This window comes from Polistes dominula, unplaced genomic scaffold, assembly GCF_049000335.1.
Source record: "Polistes dominula isolate Pdom_NZ unplaced genomic scaffold, Pdom_raw_medaka contig_79, whole genome shotgun sequence".
Classification (NCBI taxonomy): domain Eukaryota; kingdom Metazoa; phylum Arthropoda; class Insecta; order Hymenoptera; family Vespidae; genus Polistes; species Polistes dominula.
Genome location: NW_028300916.1, coordinates 2036928 through 2051132, shown reverse-complemented (window position 1 = coordinate 2051132; position 14205 = coordinate 2036928). Strand labels below are relative to the sequence as shown.

Below are 14205 nucleotides of genomic sequence, written 5' to 3'. Positions count from 1 at the left end.
ATCCTTGAAAGAAAATTAGTTAAAATCTCTGTATATATCAGAGGGGTTATTATTATTACTACGTGATTCAACGTTAAGTCTAAGCAGCTTTCGTTGAAACAAACCGCATATGATTAGAATTTGTCACCACTAATCTACACATAAGGTTTACCTTTACCCCCTTTTTTTTTTTTGGCTAAACTTATAAAGCTTTTTAGAAAATCTCTTCTACCTTTCGTTATCACGTTTTAGCGCGAAACCACTGAAGACCAACCAACCAACCAGTAATAGTAGCAAGAAGAAATAGAGAAATAAATGCAAAAAAAAGAAAAAAGAAAAAAGAAAAAAGTAAAAAAGTGAAAAGAGATAGAAATAGAGAAAATGAATGAAAAAGAGGAAACTCGAGTTGCTTGAAAACCCTGTACCTGTACCTTAATTGCAAATCCTTCTTTACGACGACACTACCGAGACCACATTTGGTTGCTCATGTTTCTAACGAGTAGCTCGCTTTCGAAAAAGCTTCAAAAGCTTTCATCCCCCTTTCCCTTTCCCTTTCCCTTTCCCCCTCTTTAACTTTTTCTTTCTTTCTTTCTTTCTTTCTCTTTCTTTCTTTTTTTTTTCTTTTTTTTTGGTGTGGAAATGATGAATACTTTTTTACATCTGGCTAATGTAAGTATGAAACAGATAAAAGGATCAAGCATGATTGAAATGTATTTATAAAATTTAAAGAGTAAGTATTATATCTGGTCAAGAGCAAGCACCCTCTTTTACTGAATATCTTTTTTTCCCCCCCATTTTATTCCCATTTTATCTCTGTGAACTTCTTCACAAAATTTTCTATTTAATTCGTAACCAGATATATAAACGTTTTCAACGTAGATAAAAAAAGCTTACAAAAAGTAAAAACATGTATCCGTAATAAGATGTAAAATTATTACTAACCTACTTTTTGTTTTTTCTTTATTTTTTTTTTTTATTTATTTCTATATTTAAAAAATATAATATTTCATTTATTTTCATTTATAATATTCACCTATCTTTTTATTTATTTACTTTGTTTATAATTTATTACATAACATTATTAATTGGAAAAAAAAAAAATACCATGACAATTTATTGATTAACTTAAAATTGATATATCACACTTTATTTCTGAACGTTTTCGATATTTTCTAATAAATTTTCACATTGTCGGCTTTATTGACATACGACATATTCTACAACAAGTGATAGATAGGAGGACACACGGATTAACTAACACCAGTCAACGACGAACTTTAATTTGATTGGCTGCACCCTTCCTATACAGCTTTAAAAATGTTGATGTTCAAAGAGTCATAAATAATATAAATTCATTTTCAATTAAATACATAGATTGATATTAAGTTAATTGATAAATTATAATTTCAAACTAAATCATTTTCTCTCTACTTATAAATTAAAAATTATTAAAATAATGAAATAATTGTTTAATGAAAATAAATTTTTTAGGAGAGTGTGATATTACCGACAGTGAGTGTTGAATAAACCAAATTTATCATGTAAAGATTATATACTTAATATCAAGTGTCGGTAATGTAGAAACCTATTATGACAGCAAAGAAAAACCAAACGTAAACAAAGAAATAATAATAATATTAATTTAATTTTATTGATAGATTTTTGATTAAAAAAACCATACATATGCATGTATATTATTTATTAATAATCTAACCACGTTGAATCATTATTTACCATTAAATAAATAAAATTCGCGATTAATACAATGGATAAATGACCTGTACAAAGTAGAACTACGATCTGCAAATATTAGAAAGGTGGGGGTGAATCACCCCCTCTTTGTTAATATTGGGTAAACGTGTGAAAGTATGTCCACTTCCACATAGGAAGTGAGTGAGGCCCATGGAGGGAGAAAGTGAAACAAAATAACCAATTTATGTACATTTGTATTGAAACGTGATCAGTGTACGCCATATTTAAAATTTTATTTATTATTTCATTCATAAAACTTATAGATTTGATATTACACCAGTGACATTATGTTATTATTGTGTAAAAAATGAGTATTAGACAAATGCCGGTTAATGTTACACGTTATTGTTCCGTGTTGAAAGTAATCGAACAAAGACAAGTGTTAAAAGATAAGTTTTAAACATTATGTTGTGAAGTTCATAGTGTTAATTGATAAATAATATTATAAATAATGAACATTAAAATTCGACATTTACTGGTTATATTTATTTATTTATAATACTAACGTAGTACCACCGGATGGCAAGTGAAATTCATTGTTAAAATTACTTCAGTAGATGAACAGGAGAGGGATTAGTGTCGTGCATGACCTAAAGCAAGTGTTAGAAACATACGTTTGAATAGGTTTAACATTTTAATGCGGAAGTTCTATATCAAAACATATTGGATCTTTAAAATATAATTATTTATTCCTGGATACATTTTCTACCCTTGGTTTCTTCGTCCATCTTAAAATCGTATCTTCAAACGACTGTAAGTATTGAATGAACATAAAAACAAAAATGTGATATTGTAATAATAATTATCTTAAATGTAAACATATTAGTTCTTTATGAACATCAATTGGTTGTAATTTGTCATCTAATTAAACACACCTATTCTTTATTGAACAAATTTAGTACAATTTATATCATAGTTGATTCAAATGTACAATTTAATGTCATTTCTTATAGTGAGGTTAGGTTTTGACAATGTACATCATAAAGATATATATATATATATCATTTATTAATATTTCATTGATTTGATATAGAACCTTTAAAAACTATTCTTTGTTTAAGTCTTTGTCTGTAAACATTTATTTTTCTAACCTCAATTTTAAGTGCGAAACATTGTTGTTTCTTTCAGATGTCGTTAACGGTTCAACAAATTATATTGGATGCTAAAAAATTAGTTATAAGAATATCAGATCATGAAAGTGCTGCTGATAATTTAATTAGCGATATGGAATCTGTTCATAGTCAGATTGATAATATGAAACAGGTAATTACTATATTAGTAATTATCCCTCATGTGTTGTAATTAACATTAACACAATACACTACAGTAAGATATTTTGTTTCTTTGACCGTATTCTTACAGTATCAAGAAGAAGTTGATATATTAAATACTGAAGCTAAACAAACACCTCATGTACAACTTATTGCCGATTTACAACGTGATAATAGGCATTTGCTTGAAATTAATGCCGAAAATAAAGAATTAAAAAATGCTTTGGAAGATCATCAAAACGCGCTTGAATTAATAATGTCCAAGTATAGACAACAAATAGCTTCATTGATGCGTATCAGTAAAACAGATACTTCATCTTTGCATAATACCAAATATGCCAACGTAAGTGACAGCATATGTTCTTGTCATATTTGTTTTATAGAAAACAAAATATATACAAACATATATACATATATAAATTTTTGTTAATTCAGATAATAACAAGGCAAGCAGAAAAAATAAATGAAATGGCAGCTGTAATGAGAACAGCTGCTTCGTTAGACGAAGAAAAAGAATGCAAAGAAATGGAAGCGTTTCATTGCTTGAAAAAAGAGAATGATGGTTTGCGAGAGGTTCTTAATATCGCTTATAAATTTGGTTCTTTAGACAAAAACATTTCAGTTGAAAAGAAGGAAAATAAAACAGTACAAACGGATCCGTTATAACTTTCAACTTTTAGACATTTTTTTTGTATACAGATTGCACAGTATTCGTTTTATACTACAAATTACAACCATATAGCATAAATACAGTAAATATATATAAATATACATATATATACATATATATAAATAAATATAATAAATATAAAAAAATATATATAAATATATATTTATATATATGTATATATATATATATATAATTCAGGTGGCAAAAGCAATAGCAAACCATATGTACAAAAATTAGTTTCTATATATCTTCTTTGTTATAAACAAAACAAAAACAAACTAAATAATAATAATAATAATAATAATAACATATTTTTTGGGATGAGTGAAACAATTTTCTTTTATGATGAAGTAGGGAATTTATAAAGTAAACGTAAATACGAAGGAAGAATTTAATCAGTTAGTCTGCGTCGACATTTTGAAAATGGTGTGTATCTAAATTGCGTCGCTAAAATAAAAAAAGAGACGACTAGTATACTCGTCAAACTTAGATTATGTGTAGCTGTTTTAATATTGAATTAAATTGTAATCTTTGATTATAAACATAACTTGTTTTATTTTATTATAAAATTGATTATTTAAAAAATAACTTTGTTCACACTGCATACAATATTTTCATAATAAATATTTCTATTGTTTTTTTCTTCTTTTTGTTCCATTTTATTTTATTATTATCAACAAATATTTTTAAAAAATATCTTAAAATTTACGAATATAATTATAATTTTTTACTTAAATAACAAATAGTATTTGATTTTTTTCCCCACGACGAGTATACTCGTTAATCTCATTTAATTGGTTAATATAAATAAATAAAATATTGGAAATATTCAATAATAAAATTACTATAAATCGCTTCGTGTTACTGCAACAAAGATAAACACGATTTATAATTAAAAAAAAAAAAAAAAAATACAAAACAAAAGTTATCGATATAATTTCTTTTCAATATTCCTACATTTTATATTTGTTTTATTTTTCAATAAGCATTGGAACGATGATGTATAAATCTGAACATGAAAAAAAAAGATAAAGTAAACAAAGAAAATAATTAAACTGTATTTATACATATATCACATAGCACGTGAGTAGTAAAAAATATTCTATAAGAAGACAACAACAACAACAACAAAAAAAGAAAGAAACTCAAATTATTATTTAAATATACGCGTAAAGAAGAAAAAGGAAGAAGAAGAAGAAGAAGAAGCAGAAGGACACAACAACAAAAAATAATGAAAAAAAAGTTATTATTTACGTCGTCGTGTATAGTAGTGATGTAAAAATTGTATAAACATTCTTTTCTCTCGAATTCTCCTAGTGTTTTAATCACGTTATTTAACAAACAAATAAGAAACCTTAAACCTTAAATTAAGATTAATCTGCAACATGTCACACCCCTGTGGTTCTTTGAAGCAAACTAGGAACAACTATTCATCATGGGCAATATATTTTATTTAAAAAATCCATTTGTGAAGGTTCCGTTTTGTGCCATTGTTAAACATCTGTTACGTTTTATAGGTAAATCGGTAAAAAAATCTTTGACAAAAGACGCCCTATTTTAGGTTTGCATGTAAAGTTATTGAAGAGAATAATTTTTCTTAGACCCCACACATTTTTTAGTAAGAACTGTATGCAAAACGTTTATATACAGGAATTTATTGAAGAATTTTTTTTTTTTCTTTACTATTAACTCCAAAAATGTATTAAAAGTACCTTAAGTATACAGGTTAATATTAAAAAAGATTCAGCATAATTTTCTACTCTACCCCATGCTGAGTGACTTATAAATGCCAATACAATAGGGATGACAGTGCTATTGAAACTTTCTATGCATTTATAGACTTCTTTAAATTGTTTGAGAACATCCTTGAATATTGTAAAGACTTAAAAGGATGAAAATCCGACGGGACTAGGCCCAAAATGTAAACCGCATAAGGAAAAGAAGACCTTCCTTCCTTCCTTCCTTCCTTCCTTCCTTGCCGTTTCAAGGGATATATGGCCTAAGTGTTTGAAGAAAGGACTAGCGAATCTTTGTTATGCTGCAAAATAACTTGCATTCCTTCGCAATCGGTAAAAGGAATATTTTACACGTTTATGATTTAAAATATTTCTTTTTTTAATGTCGTATAAATTATTTTTAATAATTTTAATAATAGATTTTTTTTTTCATTTGAAATAAACAAAAAAGTATTTCGTGATTTTTCTGACTTTAGATTATTTTGAAAGATTGTTAATTTCGTTGGGAAGAATATTAAATAATAATTTGTATATAATAGAAAAAAATATTATTTTAAATGGGATTAAGGGTGATAAGAAATTTGAATTAGTTTAAAAAAAAAGGGGGTAATGAATTAATTTCTATAACGAATGATATACCATTGGAATTCTAAAGAAAATGAACAAATAATTAAGTTGATAATTTAAAAAATTAAAAAAGAAAACATAATAGAAAAATTTCTTGCATAATAATTCTTTAATACTATAAATATAATAATAGTAGTATAATATAGATAATAATAATTATCTATTAGTGAAATAATCGATTTTTCATTTCAATATTTAAATTTTGCTTTTAATATTACTGTTTTTATTTAGTTAATTTTAATGTTCTCAATATTAAATATCATATTAAATAATGAAAATATAGAACTTGTTAAAAATCTGTCATTTGACCCGTTTAGGGTGAATTTATATGAAATATAGTATTGAAAAAAATAAAAAAAAAGAGAAAAAATGACAAAAATCTTCACACGAATTGCAATTGAAATTTGAGATTTTTTGTAAAAAGGACAAGAAATTTTCAAAAACAAATAAGAGAAAGAAGAAGGGAAAAGGGAAGAATAAAAATTTCAAGGTTTGGAGGCAGAATATACCTGTCAAAAAGTGAGTATTTTTGAAAATTACTAAAAAAACATGGTAAATTGTTGAACAGATTAAAAAAATAACTTAAGAAACATTAGACGATCCTAACTGTGAGAATTTTTCTTAGATTCAGGGGCTGACCCATAAGGGGTATTAAAAGAAGAATTTTCCAACTGTGAGTAGAACTTTCAATTTTATACCTGTAAATCTAATACAACCAACTAAAGTATTAAGCTAATTATAATACATAAGTAGAATTGTGTTGAAAATTCCTGCTGATTTTACAATGAAAGTAAAATAACCGAAAAGAAACACACTGCTTTTGATTGATCTCTGGAAAAAAAAAGAAAAAGATAATCCTATTGTAATTTATTTCAAAAGAAAATACGTGACAAATGTTAACAACACAATACGATTATCTTTAGAAATATAAAAAAATTTATAAATCGAGGTATTAAGGTTTTGAACAATATATCTAATACTTTAAAATATTAAGTCAATACCCTAAAAAGGAAAATTCTGTTGATTTAAAAAAAAAAAAATATATATATATATATTAAAGAAAGAAGAATAAAACTCGGCAAGGATTTTCTAAACAATGGTTTGACGATTGACAGATTTTTAAGCTTAACCCTTTATCAAGAATTTTTTTTTACAATTTATTACAAAATAAAAGGTAAACGAATATAAGCATACAAAAGAAAAGAATTGTTTTGTTAACCGAGTTAACAAAACAAAATTATTTCTATGACCAGATTTCGATTTTTTTAATCAACCTTCTGATAGGTAAAATGAAAATTTATATATAATTGTATTATTATTATTATTATTATTTATTATTATTATTATGTATTTTTATCTTGAATCAAATTCTAAAAGCGAAGGAAGAGGTGTTTTTTTGTCAATTGAAATTTGATAATAATTTTAACAATGTTATTTATAAACAATTGTTTCAATTAATTCACGTTGTTCGTTGGCAACATATTTTGCTAAAAATATTTACGAAAATTTAACAAATTTGTAATATTTCATATTTTCTATGTAGAATGGCATTTTAAAAACGGTGATTCATCATTTTACAATGCGAAAAGAAGGGGTAGCATAAAAATCTGATTTATCTTAAGTATGTCCTATACTAATAGAAAATTTTATACGAATTTTTCTTTATTTTGGTTATTTTATCTTTTTTTTTTTTCCGTGTTTCGACCTGTCTGAAAATGCTGATTTATCAACAAAAGAACAGCTTGACAGTTGTCCATCAATCGTTCAGATCAGAGATAGAAAAGAATAGATTTGGCATAAAAAAATTTTTCCAAAGGTTGACTGATGCATTTAAGAAAAAAATGATACAATGGCCAAGGTAAAGAAGTCTCATGGTGAGAGAGAAATTTTTCTCGTGAAATCTGAACAATTTTTTAACCGAGAACAGCAATTTTAAAATTCAATAACTAAACCATAAAAATACCTGTGCAGATTTGAATAAAAAAAAAAAAACCTTTTAAAATTTGGTCAAACTATTACCTGCCTGACCAACATTCTTTATTTACAAGACCACACAACCATAATGGGAAATTAATAATAGAGATTTAATCGAAACGATGAATCAAATGCAAGTCCATATATTTTTCTACAAATTCTTATCAACAATTTTTCACATACCAATTGGATAGAAAAATTCGATAGTTTTATATAAATTTAACATTCTGCATTTAAATATTAGTAATATACATCAAACAAATTAAAAAACGATTAAAAAACAAACTAATTACTACGTGAAGTATGAAAAGTATAAAAGTACATTAAAAAAACATTACTGAAATCGAACATATGATATTTTTTACATTTACATAATGTATATAATTTATTTGATATATTTTTGTACAAACAATCCAAATATTAAGTCAAAGAACTTAAGTCGTATTAGGAATATTGTTTTGGAACTTACTGTACATAGATTTTGTTTTGCTTCTTTTTTTTTTGTTTTTTTCAAATACAACCTATATTTTTAACAAAATTTCTTCAACGTTTTCACCAAACAAATTGTATTATAAAACATAGAAGTTAAATAATTTATAAAATTAAAAATTAAAAGTTTTACATTGAGCCTTTCAGTTAACAAATAACCACGTGTGTAACACGTGCTTGCGAATTTATCAGTTTACTAAATTAACTAAATTTAATAAATTATAGATATATGTATAGCTTAAATCTTCAGAATTCTCTAGTTTTTGAAACTTATGGCAAGATTTTCGTGCCAATTTTTGAATCTGACGGTACACGTTTAAAAAAAGGAAAAAAAATGGTGGAAAAGAGAGAGGAAAGAGGAAAAGGATAGAGAGAGGGAGAGAAAGAAAAAGAGATAGAAGCCCCTTTCGAAGTTTACACGATTCCGAGCCCACTAGTTTCGGCTACGCACAAAATTTTGGCTATGGAAACGTTCCTATAGCTCTCTCTAATGCTTGTCTATTCGTTAGGTTTGCTTCTTCTCTCCCTAAATTCCATAACAACTGAGTAATATCTTTTTTTTTTATCTAAATAATTTCTATTATACAAATACTAATTCAAAAATAACAAACATGTGCTTTTCTCACTATTGAAATCATTCAAATAATGTGAATTACGAATTAAAAGTGTTTTCCTTTTTTTCTTTTTCACCTGAATGTCAATAAATAAAATATATATATATATATATATTTATTTATTTTAATAATATATATTTGATTTAGAGTTAAAATATTGAAAAATTATTTTATATTATTATACATTGTAGAATTGATTGAAAATAGTATTTTATTTGAGTTTGAGTAACTAAATTGTACAGCCCTAAATTCAAGGTCGCTTTTTTCCTCTTTTTCCAGCCCTGTTCTATGTTCCCAACCAATGAATGAGAAGGGGTTTTTTTTTTTATAATGGTACGTCCTTGGAATTGATAATGGCCTTTAGCGTTCATTGCATAGCACCTGTTATTCATTGTTTTCATTCATCCTTATCAATAGTTGATTTCATTTCAAATCAAAGATGTTTGTCAAACCTCACAATGCAAAATTGTTCCCCAAAGTGAATGCAATCTAAAAAAAGAGAAATTATTTCATTAAGTATAATATCTACGTTTTTTTTTTTTTATTTGTATTTATTAGTTATCATTAGTGTTAATAATTTGTTGCATCAAATATCAAAATCATTCGTAGTTTTCTTTCTGTAAATGTTGAACTTTCAACCTAGGAATATTCAAGGTTGGGATGCGTCCCTGATGTAATCTAACTTTTCTACCATTTCTACCTTTGAACTTTTGTACCTAAATTCGCACGGATGCGCTTACTATACAATAGAATAGTATACCCCACATATACACACACACACACACACACGCGCGCGTAGTTTGTGAAAAAAGATTTAGGTTCTCTTTTTCCTTTTTTTGTTATCCCGGAAAGACTTATACCGAAATAATATTTGCAGTATCCTAAAAATAATAAAAGAAAGAACCCTTGTGATTTATTTATATATTTTATATATTATATATATATAATAATAATATATGAGCCGTTCAATGCACACATCGATTAACTCCATAAAACAAAAAGTTGAGAAATGCGATGAAATAATGTATATTGTTTTTTAAATTCCTTTCAATTGCCAAAAAACTTTTGCCGTTCAATGGTGTTAATCTTCATTATTCAGGAAAGTTATTATAAATATATCAAATTATGACTACACCAAGTGCTTTGACACTTAAATTGAAGATTTTTCAAAAAGTGGAGTTAATCGATGTGTGCACTGCACGGCTCATATATATATATACAATAGTTTCGAAAATGAAAATGAACTTCGTGAAAAACAAAAATGACGTCATTTCCTCGTTAGTAGCAACCCAAACTCGAGTCAACTAAATTTGATTGAGCCCAACAATATCTAACTTAATCTAACCTAGGACTCAAAGTGTAATCTTAAGTAAATGCAATAAGTTTATTTATGGAGGAGAGGAGAGGAGAGAAGAGGGGAGGGGAGGGGGATAGGGAAGAGAGGGGAACAAACGAACCTTCGAATGCACTTTGCACTTTGCACGAATGTACTTTGTTGTTGTTGTTTTTGTTTTTTTATCTATTTTATAATCAAAATCAATTGAAATAATAGAGAAAAGTAAATAAACAAAAAAATGAAAAAGAGAAAGAAAAGAATTTATCGTTTAGGATAAGCCCATAAGCTTCAGCGAACATATCGCGGTTATCGAATAACGGGAGAATTCTAATTGGATGGGTTAGAAGGGCTGAATAAGACAGGGGGAGGAGTAGTAGTGGGTCGGAGAGATGAAGGGCGCGGGGGAGTGAGTTCGTTGGCCGAAAAAGTCGTTGAACGAGAACACACTTAGGCCCGGTGCATCGACCACTAGAGTGGTGGTAGTGTAGTAGTAGTAGGGTCTGCGAAGTGAAAAGTTAACTTCCATATTTTTATACCCATGCTGCTGCGTGTTCCTACGGAAGCGATAAGAAGGAGTCCACGAAATCTTCTCTATGTATGTGTATCATCATAGAAACAAAAATATCTATGATGATACAACCAACAACATTTTCTTCCTCTTTTTCTACTTTTTATCATAATATATTTTCATAATTTATTTTTTTTAATTTTTTTTATTTTTATCTTTTTTTTTATTTTATTTAGTTACGTCATATTAAATTACGAAAATTAATTTCGTATAATTTATTTATATAAATAATTATCAATTTTATTTTTGTTTTTTATTATTTGATATACAAGTAATTAGATCTGATACTAAAGATAAATTACTAGATTAAAAATTCTAATTTTTATTTTAATCATTACTGTAATAATTATTAACAAAAATCATTGATAGAAGAAAAAAAGAATTAGTTAAATAATAATAAATTCTTTTTTAATTCTATTTTTGCATTAAAAATTCTCATTTTTGTTTGTATTATTGTTATAATAATTATTAACAAAAAATCAATTTAAAAATAAAAAACAAAAACAAAAAGGAAAAGCAATAAAATAATTTCATTTTATTATGTGGAGAGTAAAAAAAAAAAACAAAAAAAAAAGATGGCGTCGATAGAAAATAAAAAGACGGCTTCCCTTCTCTTCTAGTAGTAGTTTAACCACACACGTAATCGCATGCGCGGCATTTTATATACGCGCGTGATAAAAAGCCAAGCGGGGACTACGAAGATGACGTCGACCACGACACCAACGACCGACTATTTTTCCTCGTGTGTGATGCAGTTTTAGAAAATCATGCATACGCGATGTGGCAACATAGCAGCATTCCACACATGATCAGACCGGTTTACTCTTGCGGGTTGCTGACCCACTAGCAGTCCTCTAATGCAGATAAACCAATGCCTTATAAGTAGGCTACGTATCGCTTATTTTTTATTGCGACTTAGAGGAGGCAGTTTTTTGTCCCCCACTCCACTCCTCTCGACTCCCCTCTCCACTCTACTCCTTTCCTATCTTAGTCCAAAGGGACGGCAACGACCCTTCACCGTCTTCGTCCTCGGCCACGTCCTCGTCCTCGAAATCGTTGTCATCATCATCATCATCATAGTTAACTTCAGAAAACATAACAAAACAAAAATTTGTAGCCCCCATCAGATTACAAAATCTTTTTGAAGTCTTTTCAAAACAGACAATCATAGAAAAAATGTTAATTACATGATTTTAACAACATAACATAACATATTTATTTATTTATTTATTTTATGATTTTTCATTAAGCATAATCAAGCCATCAATTTCAAATATCAAATAATATCAAACAAATTATTTCTAGATGTATATTACGCAACGAGAAACAGGTGTGCAGATATGTATGTGTTAGTGGGTCTCACGTGTGCAGATATATATATACATATATGTACGTTACCTTTTACGTATGCAAACATTACACAAACAAACATATATGACTAAGGTACGAATAAAAAACGTTTTAAATTATTGGGACCTATTGGTAAACACACACACGCACATTACACTAATACTGCGAAATACAGGTAGAGAAATATTCATATATCAAAAAGAGAGAGAAATTGAGAGAGAGAGAGAGAGAGAGAGAGAGAGAGAGAGAGAAAGAGAAGAGAAACTATAAAGGAAATAGTAAAAGAAATATTTACATTAAAACCTACATCTGGTAGTGGTAGGGGTGGTGGTGGTGGGGATTGTTAACCCTTCGTTGAAATTTCTTTTACGTGTAAAAACCGGTCCTAGATAAATTCCAAAAGAGTTTCCTATTTTTTAAAAGATAATTACATTTTTTGTGCAACAAAAACATTCCCCCGGCAGAAACTAGAAACCTACCCTTAACCTATATAAAGTACAAATGCTTCTCCATAGTTAAAACCACAAAATAGTAGCAGGTGAAAGGGACCCATTGATTGGGTCAGTCAATGTCCTCCACCCAAAATCACGAGTGGTATCTTCGGCATCTATGCGTCATAGCACACGTACCTGCTAAATATGCAGGTTCCCCCTGGAAACTTGGGACTAGTCTTATACCACGTGTATTTTGCTGGAGAATTGAGGGAAAGGTTGTTGAGGAGGGGCAAAGTATAAGAAAGAAAAGGTTCAGGTGAATGACATAAATTCATATAAACTTGTATCTATATATATATATATATATATATATGACTTTTAAGATATTTATGATTTATTATAGCAGTTATATGATTTATGTTTGAATATCTTTTTTCTTTTTTCCATTATTGTTAGAATACAGGTTGTTTTTTATTCGTGTTCGAATTATTGATTATTGCCGAATTATTTCAAATATCTTTTTTTTTTTAATTATATTGAGTTATTATTATATAAATTATATATGTTTTAATGTTCATGTTTATTTTATTTTTATTTTTTATTTCTATCGTATTTTTATAAACATATGTTTGTTTTTACGTGATCCAGAAGGTGTGTCCAATTTTTAAGTACCAATTAAATCATTTAAATATTTTTGTAATTATATTAAATTATAATATGAATTATATATGTTTTAAAGTTCATATTTTTTTTTATTGCTATCGTATTTTTTATAAACATATTCTACTTTTTTATGTGATACAGAAGGTGTGCTCAATTTCAAAGGACCAATTAAATCATTTAAATATTATTTTAATTATATTAAATTATTATATGAATTGTATATGTTTTAAAGTTCATATTTTTATTTTTTATTTCCATCGTATTTTTTTTATAAACATATTCTAATTTTTTATTTGATACAGAAGGTGTGCTCAATTTCAAAGCACCAATTAAATCATTTAAATGTTATTTTAATTATATTAAATTATTGTATGAATTGTATATGTTTTAAAGTTTATTTTTATTTTTTATTTCCATCGTATTTTTTTTATAAACATATTCTACTTTTTTATGTGATACAGAAGGTGTGCTCAATTTTAAAGCATCAATGAAATCATTTAAATGTTATTTTAATTATATTAAATTATTATTATATAAATTATATGTGTTTTAAAGTTCATATTTTTTTTATTTCTATCGTATTTTTTATAAACATAAATATTTTTTTTACGTGATCCAGAATGTGTATCAATTATAAAGTAACAAATACTGACAGTGGTGTTAGCGAACGTAAATCCAACGCATTTTTTTTTTTATAAAATTTATTTATTTTTAAAGATTATTATTTTCTGAATTTAATTTC

General features: G+C 26.9%; 1 protein-coding gene across 1 annotated transcript; it reads left to right on the top strand.

Annotated features, from left to right (window-relative positions):
* The first annotated feature begins 1901 nt into the window (after window positions 1-1901).
* Window positions 1902-4980, top strand: LOC107074506 (Fibroblast growth factor receptor 1 oncogene partner 2). Its single transcript, XM_015336007.2, has 4 exons — window positions 1902-2484; window positions 2860-2994; window positions 3094-3345; window positions 3438-4980. Exons 2-4 carry the CDS (start codon window positions 2860-2862, stop codon window positions 3666-3668), a joined length of 618 nt encoding a protein of 205 aa, XP_015191493.1. The 5' UTR covers window positions 1902-2484; the 3' UTR covers window positions 3669-4980.
* The last annotated feature ends 9225 nt before the right edge of the window (window positions 4981-14205 follow it).

Coding starts and splice junctions, on each gene's coding strand:
- LOC107074506 (XM_015336007.2), top strand. CDS start 2,860: ATGTCGTTAACGGTTCAACAAATTATATTGGATGCTAAAAAATTAGTT. Junction 2,995..3,093: donor AGATTGATAATATGAAACAG/GTAATTACTATA, acceptor GTATTCTTACAG/TATCAAGAAGAAGTTGATAT. Junction 3,346..3,437: donor ATAATACCAAATATGCCAAC/GTAAGTGACAGC, acceptor TTGTTAATTCAG/ATAATAACAAGGCAAGCAGA.